Source organism: Bos javanicus, chromosome 5, assembly GCF_032452875.1.
Source record: "Bos javanicus breed banteng chromosome 5, ARS-OSU_banteng_1.0, whole genome shotgun sequence".
Taxonomy (NCBI): Eukaryota; Metazoa; Chordata; class Mammalia; order Artiodactyla; family Bovidae; genus Bos; species Bos javanicus.
The window spans coordinates 27,303,206-27,320,289 of NC_083872.1; the positions used below are offsets into that span (position 1 = coordinate 27,303,206).

At 51.9% G+C, this 17,084-nt stretch overlaps 1 protein-coding gene across 3 annotated transcripts; it reads left to right on the top strand.

Moving 5' to 3' along the window:
* The first annotated feature begins 1,656 nt into the window (after positions 1-1,656).
* On the top strand, positions 1,657-16,627 carry ITGB7 (integrin subunit beta 7). 3 transcript variants are annotated; one of them, XM_061415929.1, is made up of 16 exons: positions 1,668-1,750; positions 2,132-2,255; positions 7,730-7,933; positions 9,677-9,878; positions 9,963-10,133; positions 11,237-11,478; positions 11,844-12,002; positions 12,250-12,345; positions 12,523-12,612; positions 13,609-13,761; positions 14,057-14,250; positions 14,580-14,803; positions 15,046-15,265; positions 15,391-15,599; positions 15,923-16,083; positions 16,360-16,627. In XM_061415929.1, the coding sequence occupies exons 3-16, from the start codon at positions 7,733-7,735 to the stop codon at positions 16,438-16,440; spliced, it is 2,403 nt and encodes an 800-aa protein (XP_061271913.1). In that variant the 5' UTR covers positions 1,668-1,750; positions 2,132-2,255; positions 7,730-7,732; the 3' UTR covers positions 16,441-16,627. The 3 variants fall into 3 exon arrangements, with proteins under 3 accessions (XP_061271912.1, XP_061271913.1, XP_061271915.1); XM_061415928.1 differs by lacking the exon at positions 2,132-2,255 and having other exon boundaries at positions 1,657-1,750; XM_061415931.1 differs by lacking the exons at positions 1,668-1,750; positions 2,132-2,255 and adding an exon at positions 1,765-2,068.
* The last annotated feature ends 457 nt before the right edge of the window (positions 16,628-17,084 follow it).

Sequence of the window (17,084 nt, forward strand, 5' to 3'; positions counted from 1 at the left end):
TCTCAGTTACGGTGTGTCTGTTTTACGCCAGCCCCTCACCCCATGAGCCGCGCCACCCCCCGACCCCCGTGATCCCAGGATCACCTTCTGAGTCAATCCATCTACCCTTTCTGAGCCCACCCTTCTCTCCATGACCCTGCTTGCCCTCCACGACCCCACTCTTAGCTTCTGTCCAAATTCCTCTCCTTGCCCCTGCATGCCGTAGCCCCTGCAGTACCCCAATCTTAGCCCCACTGCCTTTGACCTCTGCCACTGCGCCCCTGGACTCTCCCTGGACCCCTGTGTCTCCCCATCAACACCCACCCCTCCCTTCTTCCCTGGGATAGCGCCTTGCCTACCTGTGCTTGGCTGTCTCCCGAGGACCTGTGCACATAGGGAGAGAGGTTGAGGATGTGGGAGCAGGGGAGAAGAGGGGGGAAAAGCAGAAGAAGAAAGTGAAAGAAGCTCTAGAGGAAACCACAGGGCCTGTAGGGAAGGCGGGGTCATTGCTGTGGCAACCCCAGTTGTGGGGGAAGGGCAAGAGGTCTGAGAGCCAGAGGCTGGCTGAAGCCCACCCAGAGGAGGACCCCCTTCTCCCCAGTTGCTCCTCTGGCAGCTACACCCCTCCCCCGACTTGGTGTTCATTGAACACCCTGCCAGGAGATGGGCTCTGTGGTCCCTGCACAGTAGAGGAGACAGACCTGTGAACAGACATCACGTCCAGTTCCTTCTTAAAACTCCATGGTCAACCACGGGCCTCAACCTCTTCCCGGCAGCCTCATCCTTGCCCGACTCCAGCTGCCATGTGGGTACTCATTTTTGCCCAGTTCACCTCTGCCACCCCCATCCCAGGCTCCACCACTGTTTGACTCCTTGGACTCCCAACCTCATCCTTTGAGCCTGGCCCTGTGCCAATGTCTCCCAACTTTCCAGCGTCTGGATCTTGAATTTTTCATTCTCCCATTTCTATTGCTTCTCACCCATCAATTCTCACTCTTATCCAGCCAGTGATAAGTGCCACCTTCTCCACTAAACAATTGATACAAATAATCTCATTTCATTCTCAGAACAATCATATGAGTTTCACTTGACAGATGAAGCAGCCACAGGAACGGTAAGTAAATAACTTGGGGCCCCATTACTGGTAAGTGACAGAGCCAGGGATTTGAACTTGGGCAGTTCGGCTCCAGAGTCAATGTAGTTAAGCACCCACTCTAAGACAGTGGGCGCCAGGTTTTCAGAAAGAACAATAGTCATTAACATCCCCCTCCTACAGTACTTACTGCCTCCATATTTTTTCCTTCCCGTCATGTTCCTGTATGAGGAAGTAGAGAAATCATCAATTTGGGAGGCAGGCAGATCTGGATTTAAATCCAGATCAGCTAGTTTGCTAACTATGTGATCTCGGGCAAAATTCTTTACCTTGTACTTCTAAGCCTCTACGTCTGTAAAATTAGGGGGCTGGGGGAAGTTTCACACCTATGTCACGAGGTTCTTGTGAGAATGAATTATAACATTATGATGGTACATCCAGCGCACAATAGGTACTCAGTAGATGAGCTTCCTTCTTCCAGACCCCTGTGTCACCAACTCCCTTGACCTGTTTTCACCCTTATCTGCTCCGTGGTCTCCTAGATCAGTCACCCCCACCACCCCCAAGTCTCCCCCACCCCGGGGTGTGTCACTTCCTCCTCTGCAGCCTCTCAGATCAGTACACAAAGGCTGCTGCTACTGCCGGAGGAAGGGCTGCTCCGCACGCAAGCACACACCTGTGAGTACCAGGGCACCAGCCCTTCTGCCTCCTCTCGCTACCCACCCAGGCCCCACCTGGTCCCAGCCTCCTGGGAAGAGGGCTGTGGCCTGAAGACACCCAGGGTTCAGCTGAGTCTTGAGAAGGGCTCTGAAATCTTCTCTGCATTCCCAAGATCTCCTGTTCCTTTCCCCTCACCGAGTTTCACAAACCCTCCCTCCCCCCACCCATCTCTCCGGGGTTGGTTTCCCAAGAGTGGGACTGGAGACAGGAAAAGGAGGGCGGGGATGTATGAGCCCATCATTTGCTTTATGGCTATGTGTCAAGGACTAATATAAGGTAAGGTTCTCCCTATATTACTCCCCAGCCGCTACGCCTGCTAATGCCTTGTGCTCCCCTCAGGCCTCCTCCCCTTGGGCAGATCCCACACTCCTTAGAGACAGTGGCTCAGTGGCTCAGTTCTGTCTCCTCCTCATGACGCTGAGTGGGCAGCAGAGGTTCCTCCTGACTTGGGAATTCTGGATGGGTGAGGAGGATGCTCTCTTTCTCAGCTGCTGGGGGGGCAATAGGGTATTGGAGTCAGAATTAAGTCTGGGAAAATGGACAACCCAGAGGGAGCGAAGGGGGAAGATCAAAGAAGACCCCAAGGAAAGAGAAAGGGGATTAGGTAGAGCCCATGGGGACTGGTGCAGAGAAGGTGAAACTTCCCATGAAGATGGGGCCTGGGTTGGAGGGGAGGAAAGCAGCACAAAGTGAGAGACCTGGTCGGTGTCAGCCCCTGCCTCTGCTCAAGTTCGCTGGGGACCCTGGGCAAGTCACTCACCGCTTCTGGGATTCAGGTTTCCATCTAAGAAAAAACGGGGTTGAAATAGATTTCTCCATTCTATGTTTAGGATCAGAGGGGGAACGGAAGTAAAATGAAGAACTGTAAAGAAATGGAGAAGAGAAAAGCAGACTAGAGGTGTAATCAGATTTCTGAATAGGAAGGGGAGAGAAAGGGAAAGACAGATTAAGATACAATTGGTGGCAAGTCCTGCATCCCAAGGAGGGGAGAAGGGGGTTGGGGGGACATGTCTGGGGCCCCATTTAGGGGAGATGAGCAACTCCTGGGGAACCAGTGTGGCCCAGAGCCCCACCTGTGAGAGATGAGTCAAAACTCTGTTCGTGCTGTAGCATCCCCAGCCTGGGCAACCACAGGCGAGCCGAGCCAGCAAGCCTGAGGTTAAGCAGAGGATTAGCCCTGAGCTCGTCTCTCTCGCAGAGGGTGGAGGCTCTGTTAAATATATATCTACTACGCCTGAGGTCACAGGTGGTGGGGAGCAGGACGGGAGCGGTCAGCGGCTTGACACCCCACCCCTTCCCCACACCCCTCGTCAAGTGTCTGGTACTGAGTCTCAGCCCAGGCTGAGAAGGATGTTGATGCTTCCTGAAAGAGTGAGCTGGCATTTCAAATGCACTGCTGATGGTTGTGGGAACTGTTGCAGCCCTTCAGGAGGTCATGTCGGTTATGCCCGCACTGCTCACCAGTATTACAAATGATTCCTATTTATTAACCCTACAAATCCTCTTCCAGGGTGTATCCTATTAATACAACATGCACACCTGTGAAATGATAAATCCAGGTATTTTTTACTGCAGTATTGTTTATAATAGTGAACAATTAGAAACAACATAAATTCTCATCACAAAGACTAAATACAATATGACATATCCGTGCAATGGAAGTCTATACAGAACAAGGGATTTCTTTATTTCTTGGGCAGTAGGAACTCCAAGAAAAGTAGTGAAACTGAGGAAGATGCAAAACTGGGTGCCAAGTATTCTAGCATCTGTGGAATTCCATCATTGGATTCTAGCACTTGAAGACTATACGTATGTTCATGTTAGTTTGTATATACACTAAAAATCTCTTGAAAGATGACAAGCAACAAAAAATACTAATAAATGATGGTTATTTGCTTGGTGTAAGTGTGGACACGGGTGGATTGGGAATGGGAGAGGGCATTTCTCACGATCTTAACTTTTTGATTTTTAACATTGTGCTAAAATACACATCAAATTGATCATTTAAACCATTTTAAGTGTATAATTCAGTGGCATTAGGTACATTCACAATGCTATGTAACCATCACTGTTATCTAGTTCCAGAACTTTCTCTTCACTTCACAAGGAAACTGCCCATTAAGCAGTCACTTCTCATCCTCCCCTTCTCCCCAACTGTTAGCAATCACTAAGCTACTTTCTGTCTCTATGGAGTTGTCTAGTTGGGCTGCTGCTGCTGCTAAGTCGCTTCAGTTGTGTCCGACCCTGTGCGACCCCATAGATGGCAGCCCACCAGGCTCCCCTGTCCCTGGGATTCTCCAGGCAAGAGCACTGGAGTGGGTTGCCATTTCCTTCTCCAATGCATGAAAGTGAAAAGTGAAAGGGAAGTCGCTCAGTCGTGTTTGACTCTTAGCAACCCCGTTGCTAAGTTGCCATGGGATTTTCCAGGCAAGAGTACTGGAGTGGGGTGCCATTGCTTTCTCCCTAGTTGGGCTAGTTCATATAAATGGAGGTGTATAATGTGTGCTTGTCCGTGACTAGTTTTTTTCATTGAACATCGTGTTTTCAAGGTTAATCCATGTTGTAGCATGTATCAATACTTCATTCTTCTTTATGGCCAAATAATATTTCGTTGTATGGCTATGCCATATTTTATCCATTCATCAGGTAGGCATTTCTGGTGGGCACTCATCAGGTGGGTTGTTTCTGCCTTTCAGCTATTGTACATGGTACTGCGATGAAGAGTCCTGCACAAGTCTGTGTTTGCTTAAACATCCGTTTTCAGTTCTTTTAGGGATATCCTTAGGGGTAGAATTGTCAAGTACCAGGGTGATTCTGTGCTTTAACTTCATAAAAAATCACCAAACTGTTTTCCACAGTTGCTGTACCATTTTACATTCCCACCAGCAATGTATGAAGGTTCCATCTTCTCTGCATCCTCATCTACACTTATTTTCTGTGTGTTTTTTTTTTTTTAAGTCTAGCCATCTTAGTGGGTGTGAAGTGGTATCTCACTGTGGTTTTGATTTGCATTTCCCTGAAGGCTAATCATGTTTAGCATTTTTTTACTCAGCTGTTCCTCACTTATCAATCCTCTTTAAAGAAACATCTAAGTCCCTTGCTTATTTTAAAAGTAGGTTGTTTTTCTCTTTCTTGTTGAGGTGTAAGAGTTCTTTATATATTCTGGATACTTGACAGATATGTGATTTGCAAATATTTTCTCCCATCCTGTGGTCTGTCTCTTCACTTTCTTGATAATGTCCTTTAAAGCACAAAAGTTTAAAACGTTGAAGTTCAGTTTATCTAGCTCCTTTTGTTGCTTGTGCTTTTGATGTCATAGCTAAGAATCCATTGTCAAGTCCAAAATTACGAAGATTTACCCCTATATTTTTTTCTAGGAGTTTATAGTTTATGAACTTATACTTAGGTCTTTGGTCCATTTTCAGTTAATTTTTGTGTATGTTGTGAGGTAGAAGTCCAACTTTATTCTTTTAAATGTGGATATCCAGTCATTCTAGCACCTTTTGCTGAAGACTTCTTTCTGTATTGAATGGTTTGGCAGCTTTGTTGAAAATCAATTGGCCATACAGGGATGGACTTGTATATTTCTTTCTTTTATTTATTTAATGCTTTTGGCTGGGCTGGGTCTTCCTTGCTTTGCAAGGGCTCTCTCTAGTTGCTTCGAGCAGGGGCTACTGTTGCAGTGCGTGGCCTTCTTATTGGGGTGGCTTCTCTTGTTGCAGGCACAGGCTTTAGGTACATGGGCTTCAGGAGTTGCAGCACACTGGCTTGGTGGTTGCAGCTTGCGGGCTCTAGAGCTCAAGCACAATAGTTGTGGCACACAGGCTTAGTTGTCCCGTGGCATGTGGAATCTTCCTGGATCAGGGATCGAACTTGTGTCCCCAGCCAGATTCTTAACCAGTGCATCACCAGGCAAGTCTAGATTTGTATATTTCTGAACTCTCATTCTATTCCATTGATCTCTTTGCTTGTCCCTGGTGTTGGAGAAGACTCTTGAGAGTCCCCTGGACTGCAAGGAGATCCAACCAGTCCATTCTAAAGGAGATCAGCCCTGGGTGTTCTTTGGAAGGATTGATGCTAAAGCTGAAACTGCAGTACTTTGGCCACCTCATGCGAAGAGTTGACTCATTAGAAAAAACTCTGATGCTGGGAGGGATTGGGGGCAGGAGGAGAAGGGGACGACAGAGGATGAGATGGCTGGATGGCATCACCGACTCGATGGACGTGAGTTTGCGTGAACTCGGTAGATGGTGATGGACAGGGAGGCCTGGTGTGCTGTGATTCATGGGGTCGCAAAGAGTCGGACACAACTGAGCGACTGAACTGAACTGAACTGATGCTGATACTATGGGCTTCTCAGGTGGTTCAGTGGGTAAAGAATATGCCTGCAGTGCAGGAGATACAGGAGATGTGGGTTTGATCCTGTGTTGGAAGATCCCCTGGAGAAGGGCATGTCAACATACTCCAGTATTCTTGCCTAGAGAATCCCATGGACAGAGGAGCCTGGCAGGCTATAGTCCATAGGGTCACAAAGAGTTGGACATGACTGAAGCTACTGAGCAGGCATGCTAATACCACACTATCTTGAATACAGCAGCTTTGTAGTAAGTTTTGAAAGTAAGAAGTGTGAGTCTTCCAATTTTGTTTTTCTTTTTCAAGATTGTTTTGGCTATTCGTGCAATGCTATATGAATGTTAGGATCACCTTTTGCATTTCTATAAAAATGGCCATTGGGATTAACTTTTTGATTTTTGAAATGTGGTATTGAATTGCCTATTCAAATTTTAATTAGTAAGTTTCCATTTTGTTTCGTGGCGGTGCTAGGTTGCGGTGTGCAGGCTCTTCTTTGTTGCGGCAAGTAGGTGTTTCTCTACTTGAGATGCACAGAGGCCTCTCTAGTTGCAGCATGTGGGTTTAGTGACCTTGTGGCATGTGGAATCTTAGGGGTCTCTAGTTGCAGCGTGTGGGCTTAGTGGCCCTGTGGCGTGTGGGATCTTAGTTTTCCAATCAGGGATCAAACTTGCATCCCCTGCATTGGAAGGCAGATTCTTAACCACTGGACTACCTGGGAAGTCCCAATTAATAAGTTTTTAAAATTCTCAAATTTGCCTGGTCTTCCATACAGGTCATTCCAGGAATTACCCTGACTTCAAGCTCTATCTCCAAAACTCTAGATCCCCTTTGTGCAATGTACAGTAAAGAGAAAAATTTACCAACTCTGGCCTTCCTTTCTTCATTATCTCAGACTTTTAGACAGCTCTTCTTAAGGTCTAATTGTTATTCCTCTTGCTGTCATTTTGGTCAATTACAGCTGATTTCCCTGCCTTTTTCACATACTCCCTCATCTGCTCCAGCATTCTTTCCTCTCATTCCTAATCCCTGACTTCCCACCCACCCTTATTTAGAGCCCCTGGCCCTCTTCCTTTAGAATCCATGGTTATGAAAGCTAAAAGGACTGTCAGATTATTTTTTTCAGCTCACTTACTTTAAGTTATGGAAACTAAGGCTCAGAGAGAAAGTCTGACTTGACACCAGCCAGTGAGTGACTGAGACTGGACCAGACCTGGTCCATTTCCTCTCTGTTTTGTTCTCTTTCCACTATAGCTTGGAATTGGTGAAGAGCCCTGTGTGCAGACCTTCCTGCATCCATGTCCCCTCTCCAGACTCTTGCTTAGGCCATTTTGCCCACTCTGGCCTCATAAAGTCTGCACACGGGAGGGACAGGTCTTTTCCAAGGCTCCTACCCCAGCCTGAGACGTGCCTTTTCCTGCCATTTTGAAGAAACTGCTGAATCCACAGGGGGAAGTGAAACTATGGGGGGAGATAAAGAGTTGGGGTAGAGTTTTCAGAGGGACAACCACAGGCTAAGTTTAGAGGACCAAGAGTTTGGGGGCCCTTCCTGAGGACCCACGTGACCCCCTTTATATCCTATTACAGACCATGGTGGCTTTGTCAATGGTCCTTGTTTTCCTGCTGGCCCTGAGCAGAGGTGAAAGTGAGTTGGACGCCAAGAGCTCATCCCCACAGGAGGCCACAGAGTGGAGGGATCCCAATCTGTCCCTGCCAGGGTCCTGCCAGCCAGCTCCCTCCTGCCAAAAGTGCATCCTCTCACACCCGAGCTGTGCATGGTGCAAGCAACTGGTAAAGATGGGCCTGTGACCTCTGAACCGTGTGTGTGTGTGAATGTGTGCAACCTGGATATACAAGTATGATTGTGTGGGTACATGTGTGACGTTCTGGGTACGCTCTGTAGTCCTGTATATGACTGAGTTTGTGCACATATGACTTCTGTCTGTGATTGCATGTGTGTGGGCACACACATGCATGCAAGAGTCCTCTGCAGACATGTTTGTCTGCATCTGTGTATCTGTGTATATATGGAGAAGACTTGTGACCTTAAACTTGGAGGAAGCATGTTCTTACTGAACTCTTGTTTGTGTATAGCGAGAGGGATCTTTTGTGGGTATATCCATGAGAAAGTGTATTTGTCAGCTTGGGGCTGTCAAAATACCATAGACTGGGGTGGGGGGGGCTTAAGTGACAGGAATTTATTTTACAAACAAATTGTTTGAGGATGTGAAATCCCAGATCAAGGTGGTAGCTGATTCAGTTCCTAGTGAGAGCTCTCTTCCTGGCTTGCTAATGGGCTGCAGACAAGCTCTCTGGTGTTTCTTCTTATAGGGATCTAATCAACAGATCATGAGGGCTCTACTCACATGACCTCATCTAACCTTAATTTATTCTCTAAGGCCCCAACTCCACATACTATCATATTGGGGGTCAGTCCACTGCAAAAGTGTGTGATTGGGTTTCTGGATCTGGGTTGGGGGTGGAGGTGTGTTCCTGGGTATGCAGCAGCCTATGACTGGGAGGGTAGGCTGGAAGGAGCTGGAAGCCTATGGGCTTTGGGGCAAAGGCTTGAACTACCTAAGTGGCAAGAAGGATGTGGGGGGTGGGGGAGAGGGTGTCTTCCTGGCTGGTCAAACAAAGCTGTTCTTTGTTCATGCCTTAAAGAAACAGGGCTCTGGTGTAGCAGAGCAAAAGGGGTGCCTGAGCTGGGGGGATGGGGCAGAACCGTCTCACAGGAAATGGGGAGTTAGATGAGATAAGAAAGGCGGGCACACTCATGGGGGGAAGACAGAGCTCCAGAGCTGAGTGGGTCCAGGAGAAAGGCACGTAGTGAATCTGGGAGGCCTGGAAGGGGAAGACACAGTCAGTGGGAGGCAGAGAGCAGAGGTGCCAGGCCAGAGGAGCCAGGCAGGGACTCTTGGGCCAGCTGGATGCGAGTCAGTCTCTTCCAGTCCCCAGACCAGAGCCTGGCTGGCACCTGGGCCAGCTGAGAAGCTGCTCTAACCATTTCCTTCCCCTGTGGCTCCCCAGCCAGTCCGGGGGTACCAGACACACTGAGGAGAAGGGGGTATTCTCTTCTGTCCCTATCGTTTCCCTTCCCAGAAACTGTCTTAATCTGACCCCCTTCCCTTTTTGGCCTGAGTTTGCAGCAGGGAAGGGCGGGGCGGGGCGAGGGTGGACTAGGAGGACAGGTTCTTCCTTTTTTAATGGTAGTGAGGTCCCTAAGATCTCAGCAGGAACTCTGTCCTGCTGTGGGAGGTGAGAGGTAGGTATCTGGCGGAAAGGGGGTGTTGAGATGAGGGTAGGAGAAGGGAGATGCTGTAGGAAGTGGGCTCTGGACAAGGAAGTAAGTACGAGGTTCGAGGGTAGCTGTGGAAGGAAGGGAGGGGAGGGAATTGGGGGTGGGTGCGGGGCTCAGGGAGTTGCCTGACAGGGGAGGGCTTGGAAGTGGCCAGGACGGCAGGGTGGTTCTGGGAGCCGGGCTGAGAGTTTCGGGGGATCAGGGTTCCCCACGCGCCTCCCCTTGCCGCGCAGAACTTCACAGCGTCCGGGGAGGCGGAGGCGCGGCGCTGTGCTCGGCGAGAAGAGCTGCTGGCCCGGGGCTGCCTCCTGGGGGAGCTGGAGGAGCCCCGCGGCCGGCAGGAGGTGTTGCAGGATGACCCGCTCAGCCAGGGCACCCGCGGCGAGGGGGCCACCCAGCTGGCGCCGCAGCGGGTCCGGGTCACGCTGCGGCCGGGTGAGTTAAGGGGTGATGGGCAGTGAGGCCGGGGGTTGGGATTCCACCGCGCCCCGCTGACCTCCCCATCACCTCTACCCGCAGGGGAGCCCCAGCAGCTCCGGGTCCGCTTCCTTCGAGCTGAGGGATACCCCGTGGACCTATACTACCTTATGGACCTGAGCTACTCCATGAAGGACGACCTGGAGCGCGTGCGACAGCTCGGGCACGCGCTGCTGGTGCGGTTGCAGGAGGTCACTGACTCCGTGCGCATCGGTAAGCCCCGCGGAGCCCTGCCCGCTCCTGCCTGCCCTCTGCCTCTAACCAGCTGCACCCCACCCTCTGCCAATGCCTAGGACACACAAGGGCCTCACCTGCCCTCTCCTGCCCACCCCCCACACTCCAAGAAAATAATCGAAAAGATTCCCTGGAGAAGGGATAGGCTACCTACTCCAGTAGTCCTGGGCTTCCATGGGGGCTCAGACAAAAAGAATCCACCTGCAATGAGGAAGACCTGGGTTCCTGGAGGTGGGCATGGCGACCCACTTATTATTCTTGCCTGGAGAATCCCATGGACGGAGGAGCCTGGTGGGCTCCAGTCTATAGGGTCCCAAAGAGTCGGACACCACTGAGTGACTAAACACAGGATAAGAAAGTAAAGCGAGGGTTTATTTAAGTGAAACTGTGCTCTCAAGGGGAGAGAGAGCAGGCAGACTCAGGTAAGAGGCTGCCCTGAGGTTTTTTTCCTGCAAGCCGGTTACCTGGGGCGTAGAAATGAAGGGGCGAAACACTTGTGCCCTCTCCTGGTTTCTAACAGACCTGGCCAGGCCACGGGTTCCTGATATCTATCCCCAGAGACATCTTCTAGGTCAGAGCTAGGGGTCCTGTAGTACCCCTAATTTTACTGGAAGGGTAACTGAGTCCCCGAATCTGGAGAGCCTGTTCAGACAGCTCCCAGCATCAGAGATGCCCTAGACGTGCCACCTGGACACTCCCCTGATGCCTCGTCTCCTGGCCAAGGTCTAAGTGCACCATCCCTGCCGCACCTGCTTGCATCCCTCTGTCCACCATCCCTGCTTCATCTTCTGCTGCTGCTGCCATTACTACACTGCACACTCGAGGCTTCTTTAGCTTCCACCAAACCCCTGCCTGCCACCATCATGTCCTCCTCCTCATATCCATTCCCCACTTCCCTGAGCCTGTGCACTCGCTCCTTTGCCCCTGCTGGGTCCTGGGTCCCTGGCCCTTTAGGAGCACCCTCTCCCATTAGCTCCTCTGTGACTGTCCCCCACCCCAGTTCTTGGGGACTCTCTTCCTGAGTCCTTAGCAGTGGCCCCCCACCCAGTGACATCTGGCACTACCTTCATGACTCCTCCCAGGCTTTGGCTCCTTCGTGGACAAAACGGTGCTGCCCTTCGTGAGCACAGTGCCCTCCAAGCTTCGTCACCCCTGCCCCTCCCGGCTGGAGAGCTGCCAGCCACCCTTCAGTTTTCACCATGTGCTGTCCCTCACTGGGGATGCAGAGGCCTTCGAGCGGGAGGTGGGACGCCAGAACGTGTCCGGCAACCTGGACTTGCCCGAAGGTGGCTTTGATGCCATTCTGCAGGCTGCCCTCTGCCAGGTGAGGGGGCGGGGAGGGTCTTTGAGTTGGATGAGCTGGTTGGAGCCAAGATGGGCAGCTGTGGTTAGTCAGTGCACAGTTCTAGGGGTGCCCTTTGTGTTATAGTCCCTGTAGTTTGCACATTTATTTTGACAGTTTCCTGGTGGTTTGGAGTGAAATGTCTAGAGGAAGAGGCATACTTTTCTAATTTACAAGGCCTCTACTAGCAGCAACCCTATTTGGGGAGAAGCAAGGAGCTGGAGACAGGGGGATGGACCAACTGAGTCAGAATGAGGCCGGCCACATCTTTGGCTAGTAGAGCTGGTGGGGGTAGCTCAAGGGCCCTCCGTGCTCAGGTGCACAGCCTCCCACCCACCCCACTCCAGAAGCAGATTGGCTGGAGAAATGTGTCCCGCCTGCTGGTGTTCACGTCAGATGACACATTCCACACAGCTGGGGACGGCAAGCTGGGCGGCATCTTCATGCCCAGCGACGGGCACTGCCACTTGGACAGCAATGGCCTCTACAGTCGCAGCCCAGAGTTTGTGAGTCGCCACCCTTCCCCACCCTCCCCGTGGGAGCCACACCTCTTCTTCCAGGACCTCTCCCTGTAGCCTCACTGTCCTTATGGTGGCCACCCTGCCATCCTCCTCAGCAGCTCCTCCTCTCCATGTCCCTCCACTTCCCAGCCCCTCCCCTCCTTCTAGCTGGTGGAACCCTGGATTTTCAGGGCACCTTGCATTCTGTGAGGGGGGCCTGGGGTACTCACCTTGTCCCCACTCCTTACTCCAGGACTACCCTTCTGTGGGTCAAGTAGCCCAGGCCCTGTCTGCGGCAAACATTCAGCCCATCTTTGCTGTCACCAGTGCCACACTACCTGTCTACCGGGTAAGAGCTGTGTGAATGCCAAACCCTCCCATGCCCAGCCTTTCTCAGCTCCCTCAAAGGCCCATTTTCCTCTCCCGATATGCCCTCCTTCCAGAGTCCCACCCCGCCCCCCGCCCACGGCAAGCTTATTTCCTGAGAGTTGTGACCCACCATTTCCCTCAACTCCCCCCATCGCAGGAGCTGAGTAACCTGATTCCCAAGTCTGCAGTGGGGGAGCTGAGTGAGGACTCCAGCAATGTGGTGCAGCTCATCATGGATGCTTATAACGTGAGGGGCTGGGGGGGAGGGGCACTGGGGAAAGTGGAAAGGGACCCCCAGGTAGGATGGCAGAACCAAGAGGACAATCGCCTGTTGGTATCACACCCCACAGCTCCTGCCCACAGTCTGTGTGTGTGGTTGTCATTAACAGCTCACTCAGTCTTGCACTCATTCATAAATCTTAAGTGCCTGATTTCTACAGAGCATGAAGCACTGCTCTGGGCAAGAAAGGGAATTAATATTGATTGAGTTTTTATTTCATGCCAAGCACCATCCCAAGTACACACTGTTTGCTGTCTCATTTACTCCACTAAACCCCCTCCCTGCTTGGAAACTATTACTCTAGTTTTATCCATGGGGAAGAGGCTAAGTGACTTGCCCAAGATCACACAGATAACAGATGCAAGGGCTGGCACTTGTCTATACACAAAGAATGTCATATCTGGAGATTGCCTTCACTATAAGCTTATCAATAATTCAGAGATATTCTTCACAGGAATCATGGAATTTTACAGGTAGACAGAACCATAAAAATTCATGTTTCTTGGGGTTAGGTCTTATCTCTGCAACTTGACTGTAGGCTTCTTGATAACAGAGACTGTGTTCTAAACCCATGGTGAGAAAATGTGAGACAATATCAAATTTCCCAGGACAAACTCAATGGAAAGAATCTGTTCTTTAGACCTTGTATGCTCACAGATGACATGTCCAGACATGAGGTTTGAAAAACCTAGCTACTGCATGTGTACAGCGCTGGCTAGCCCCTGAGCCCCACCAGGTCTTTGCCGCAGCGGCACTGAGATGCCGTGTTGGAAACCTCTGGACCCTGTGTTCTCGCTCAAGGCCATCCCAGGTCTTTCCTGCAGAAACTCCTCCTGACTAGGCAGAGCAGAAGGAGCCCCCAAGTGGGCTGAGGGTGGGGTTCCAGCAGAATGTGGAACAGCTGGAGAGGGTGTGAGTTGTAACTGGCCTTCACATGGTCACTCTCTCTCGCTCTTTCCCCAGAGACTGTCATCCACTGTGACCCTCGAACACGAACACTCTCTTCTCCCTCCGGGGGTCCGCATCTCTTATGAATCTCAATGTGGGGATTCTGAGAAGAGACTGAGTGAAGCTGGCGACTGGGTACAGTGCAACCAAGTCCGAATCAACCAGACGGTGAGAAGGAAGGGTGTGGGGATGGGAGCGGGAAATTGAGCAGGCAGGAGGGGATGGGGGGTACAGGCCTGGGAAACAATGTAAAAAGCCTAGGGTGTCCTCCACCTGTCCTTTCTCAGACACTTTAATGAGCAGCTTTCTCAAATGTTTCAAGGAGATGGGTGTTAGCATGACCCTGCCCCTTCATTTGCTAAGTAGTGTTCTGGATGACCAATGGCTTTGCTATGTGTGTATGTGCACAGGAGTGTGTGTGCTCATGGGCTCTTAGTATGATTCGCCCCTGCCCTGTCCTCAGGTGAATTTTTGGGTTACTTTCCAAGCTACCCACTGCCTCCCAGAGCCTCATCTGCTGAGGTTCCGAGCCCGTGGCTTCTCCGAGGAGCTGACTGTGGAGTTGCACACAGTGTGTGACTGTAACTGCAGCGACGCCCAGCTCCAGGCTCCTCACTGCAGTGATGGCCAGGGGCACCTCCAGTGTGGGGTGTGCAGGTGAGGGCCTACTTCCCTTCACCCATATGGCTCCCCCGTACTCCCACCTCGTCCTCCATCCCTCCACCTGCGACTCTGTCTCTAGGTATCTTTTTCGTAGACCTTCCAAGACTCGACCCTGACTTTCACCTCCTGAAGCTTCTTCCCTCCGCTGCAACTCTCCCTGCTCTTCTACTCCTCGGAACTCCATTATAGTCCATGCTCCTCTCAGCCTCGCTCTCTCTCCAGCTATCTTGAGATCTTAGGTTTAGAGGGTTTGGGGAAAGGCAGGTCAAGACATGGTCAAATTCTCTGATCCCCCCTTTCCCTCTCTTCCCTTCCCCTCCCAGCTGTGTCCCCGGCCGCCTGGGTCGACTCTGTGAGTGTTCAGAGGCTGAGCTATCCTCCCCAGATCTGGAGTCTGGGTGCCGGGCCCCCAACGGCACAGGGCCCCTGTGCAGTGGGAGGGGACAATGCCAGTGTGGACGCTGCACCTGCAGTGGACAGAGCTCTGGACGCCTGTGCGAGTGTGACGATGCCAGCTGTGAGCGACATGAAGGCATCCTCTGTGGAGGTACCTGGAGACTTGGGGAGAAGGGTGGGGTCAGAGTGGCCCCCCAAGGGCGTTGAGACTCTGGGAACTTCTTGATACCAAGGGCAGGAATCAGGCTGTGATGTAGGGGTTGGAAGTTGTCTGACACACTCGAGAGGGAAATGGATGCACAGGAGCAGATCAGCTCTACGCAGCCCGTAATGGCATGTGGTGCCCAGTGGCTGTGGAGGATGGTTGTCACCCTCTGTGTGGCCCTACCTCAGGCTTTGGCCGTTGCCAATGTGGAGTGTGTCACTGTCACGCCAACCGCACGGGCAGAGCATGTGAATGCAGTGGCGACACGGACAACTGTGTCAGTCCTGACGGAGGGTTCTGCAATGGGCACGGACACTGCAATTGCGACCGCTGCCAGTGCGACGACGGCTACTATGGTGCCCTTTGTGATCAATGCTCAGGCTGCAAGACACCATGCGAGACACACAGGTGAGCCCTCAGGCCTTGCACCTCGGGAACAGGGCTCACTGAGCCCCTCCTGCCCACCTGCTCTTTCTGTGGGTCATCTGGGTGACAACTGCCCAGCTGGTAACTTACTGGTACCCATTGGACAGGGACTGCGCAGAGTGCAAAGCCTTTGGGACTGGTCCCCTGGCCAGGAACTGCAGCACAGCGTGTGCCCACGCCAACATGACTCTGGTTTTGACCCCTACCCTGGATGACAGCTGGTGTAAAGAGAGAACCCAGGACAACCAGCTCTTCTTCTTTCTGGCAGAGGATGAAGCTGGAGGCAGAGTTGTGCTCACAGTGAGACCTCCAGAGGGTAAGTGGGCAGGGATACTGTGGACATGCCACATGAAGTCCTGCAAGTTTAATGGGTAGGGGGCCAGAACTCTGGAGGTGAAAACGCCAGGCAATCAGGCTGGGGACTGAAGCAGAGCTGTGAAGCAAGCAGAGTGCAGATGCTGGATCAAGTGGACCTGGCTGAGGCCCTGAGTGCTGGGATAACCCTGATCCTGTGGAAGTTCCCTTTGTTTTCAATGACAGGCAAGACTAGGGAGGCTGATGGGGCTGGACACGTTGTGGGTGACGGGTGATCAATTCCTAGGCCCTGGCCCCCAGAAGTCCATTGTTTCTTCCCCATAGAGGGAGCAGACCACACCCGAATCATTGTGCTGGGCTGTGTGGGGGGCATCGTGGCGGTGGGACTGGGATTGGTCCTCGCTTATCGGCTCTCAGTGGAGATCTATGACCGCCGAGAATTCCATCGTTTTGAAAAGGAGCGGCAGCATCTCAACTGGAAGCAGGTGAGGAGCCTGCCTCCTCCCCCACTGGGTGGGGTTTTCCATGCTTCCCCTGGCTACAGGGGTTTTGCTTTCTGCTTCACCATCCCCAACTCCACCCCATTCCTTCTACACACCCCACACCCCAGGCCTGTGCCTCCTCTGCAGGCTTACCCTGGTTCCTCTGCTCATTTCCATCAGTTCCTGGGGTTCCTGCTCAAGTTCTAGGCTGGCTTCTTAGAACTAGATAAAAGAGGAGTCCTGGGACTTTTCCTCATCACTGGCAACTTCTTTCCACAGGACCACAATCCTCTCTACCAAAGCGCCATCACGACCACTGTCAACCCCCGCTTTCAAGAGGCAGACAGCCCCGTTCTCTGAAGTGGGGAGAGAAAATCACTGCAGGGCTCTTCTCTGGGACCAAAGGAGTTGAGGCGTGGGGTGGATCGGGCTACAGCCGGGCAGGGGGCACTGAAAGGGCTGCCTGCTGCTGCAACCTTGCTTCCCTACCTCACAAGGAGTGGGGGCTCTCCCAGCCAGGTCTACAATAAAGTCTTACCTGAGAGCACACCGGTCAGTTTGTTTTGCCCCAGGCCAGGACATGTGGAGCCTGGGCCTCAGGAGGCTCACATGCAGTCCTCCCCCTACCACCTGAGGGCGAGTTTCTCAAGGTAACAGTGCGCAAGGATGACCTGGGCTGCGTGGGGAGCAGCGGCAGCACCGGGCTGGGTGGGCGAGTGAATCCTCAGCTGAGCTGACGAAGGAGCGCAACAGACCACACTTGGAGAAACGCTGCCTTGGCTGGTGTCTAGCCTCGTTCTATCCTGCTACATTTCTTTTCTTTCCTTATTCAGAACTGATAGCCTGTTTTTACTTTCGCTTGTTGTGCCTCTGTGAAGGGGAGCTCATAGGTGCTGGAAGTTGTGGGGTGGTTGGTTACATTTGGTGGGAAAAAAATAAAACTACTTTGGCCCCAGTGAAAAAACTTCTCCCAAGGATGTTCTTCCCAAAGAGGAGATAGTATG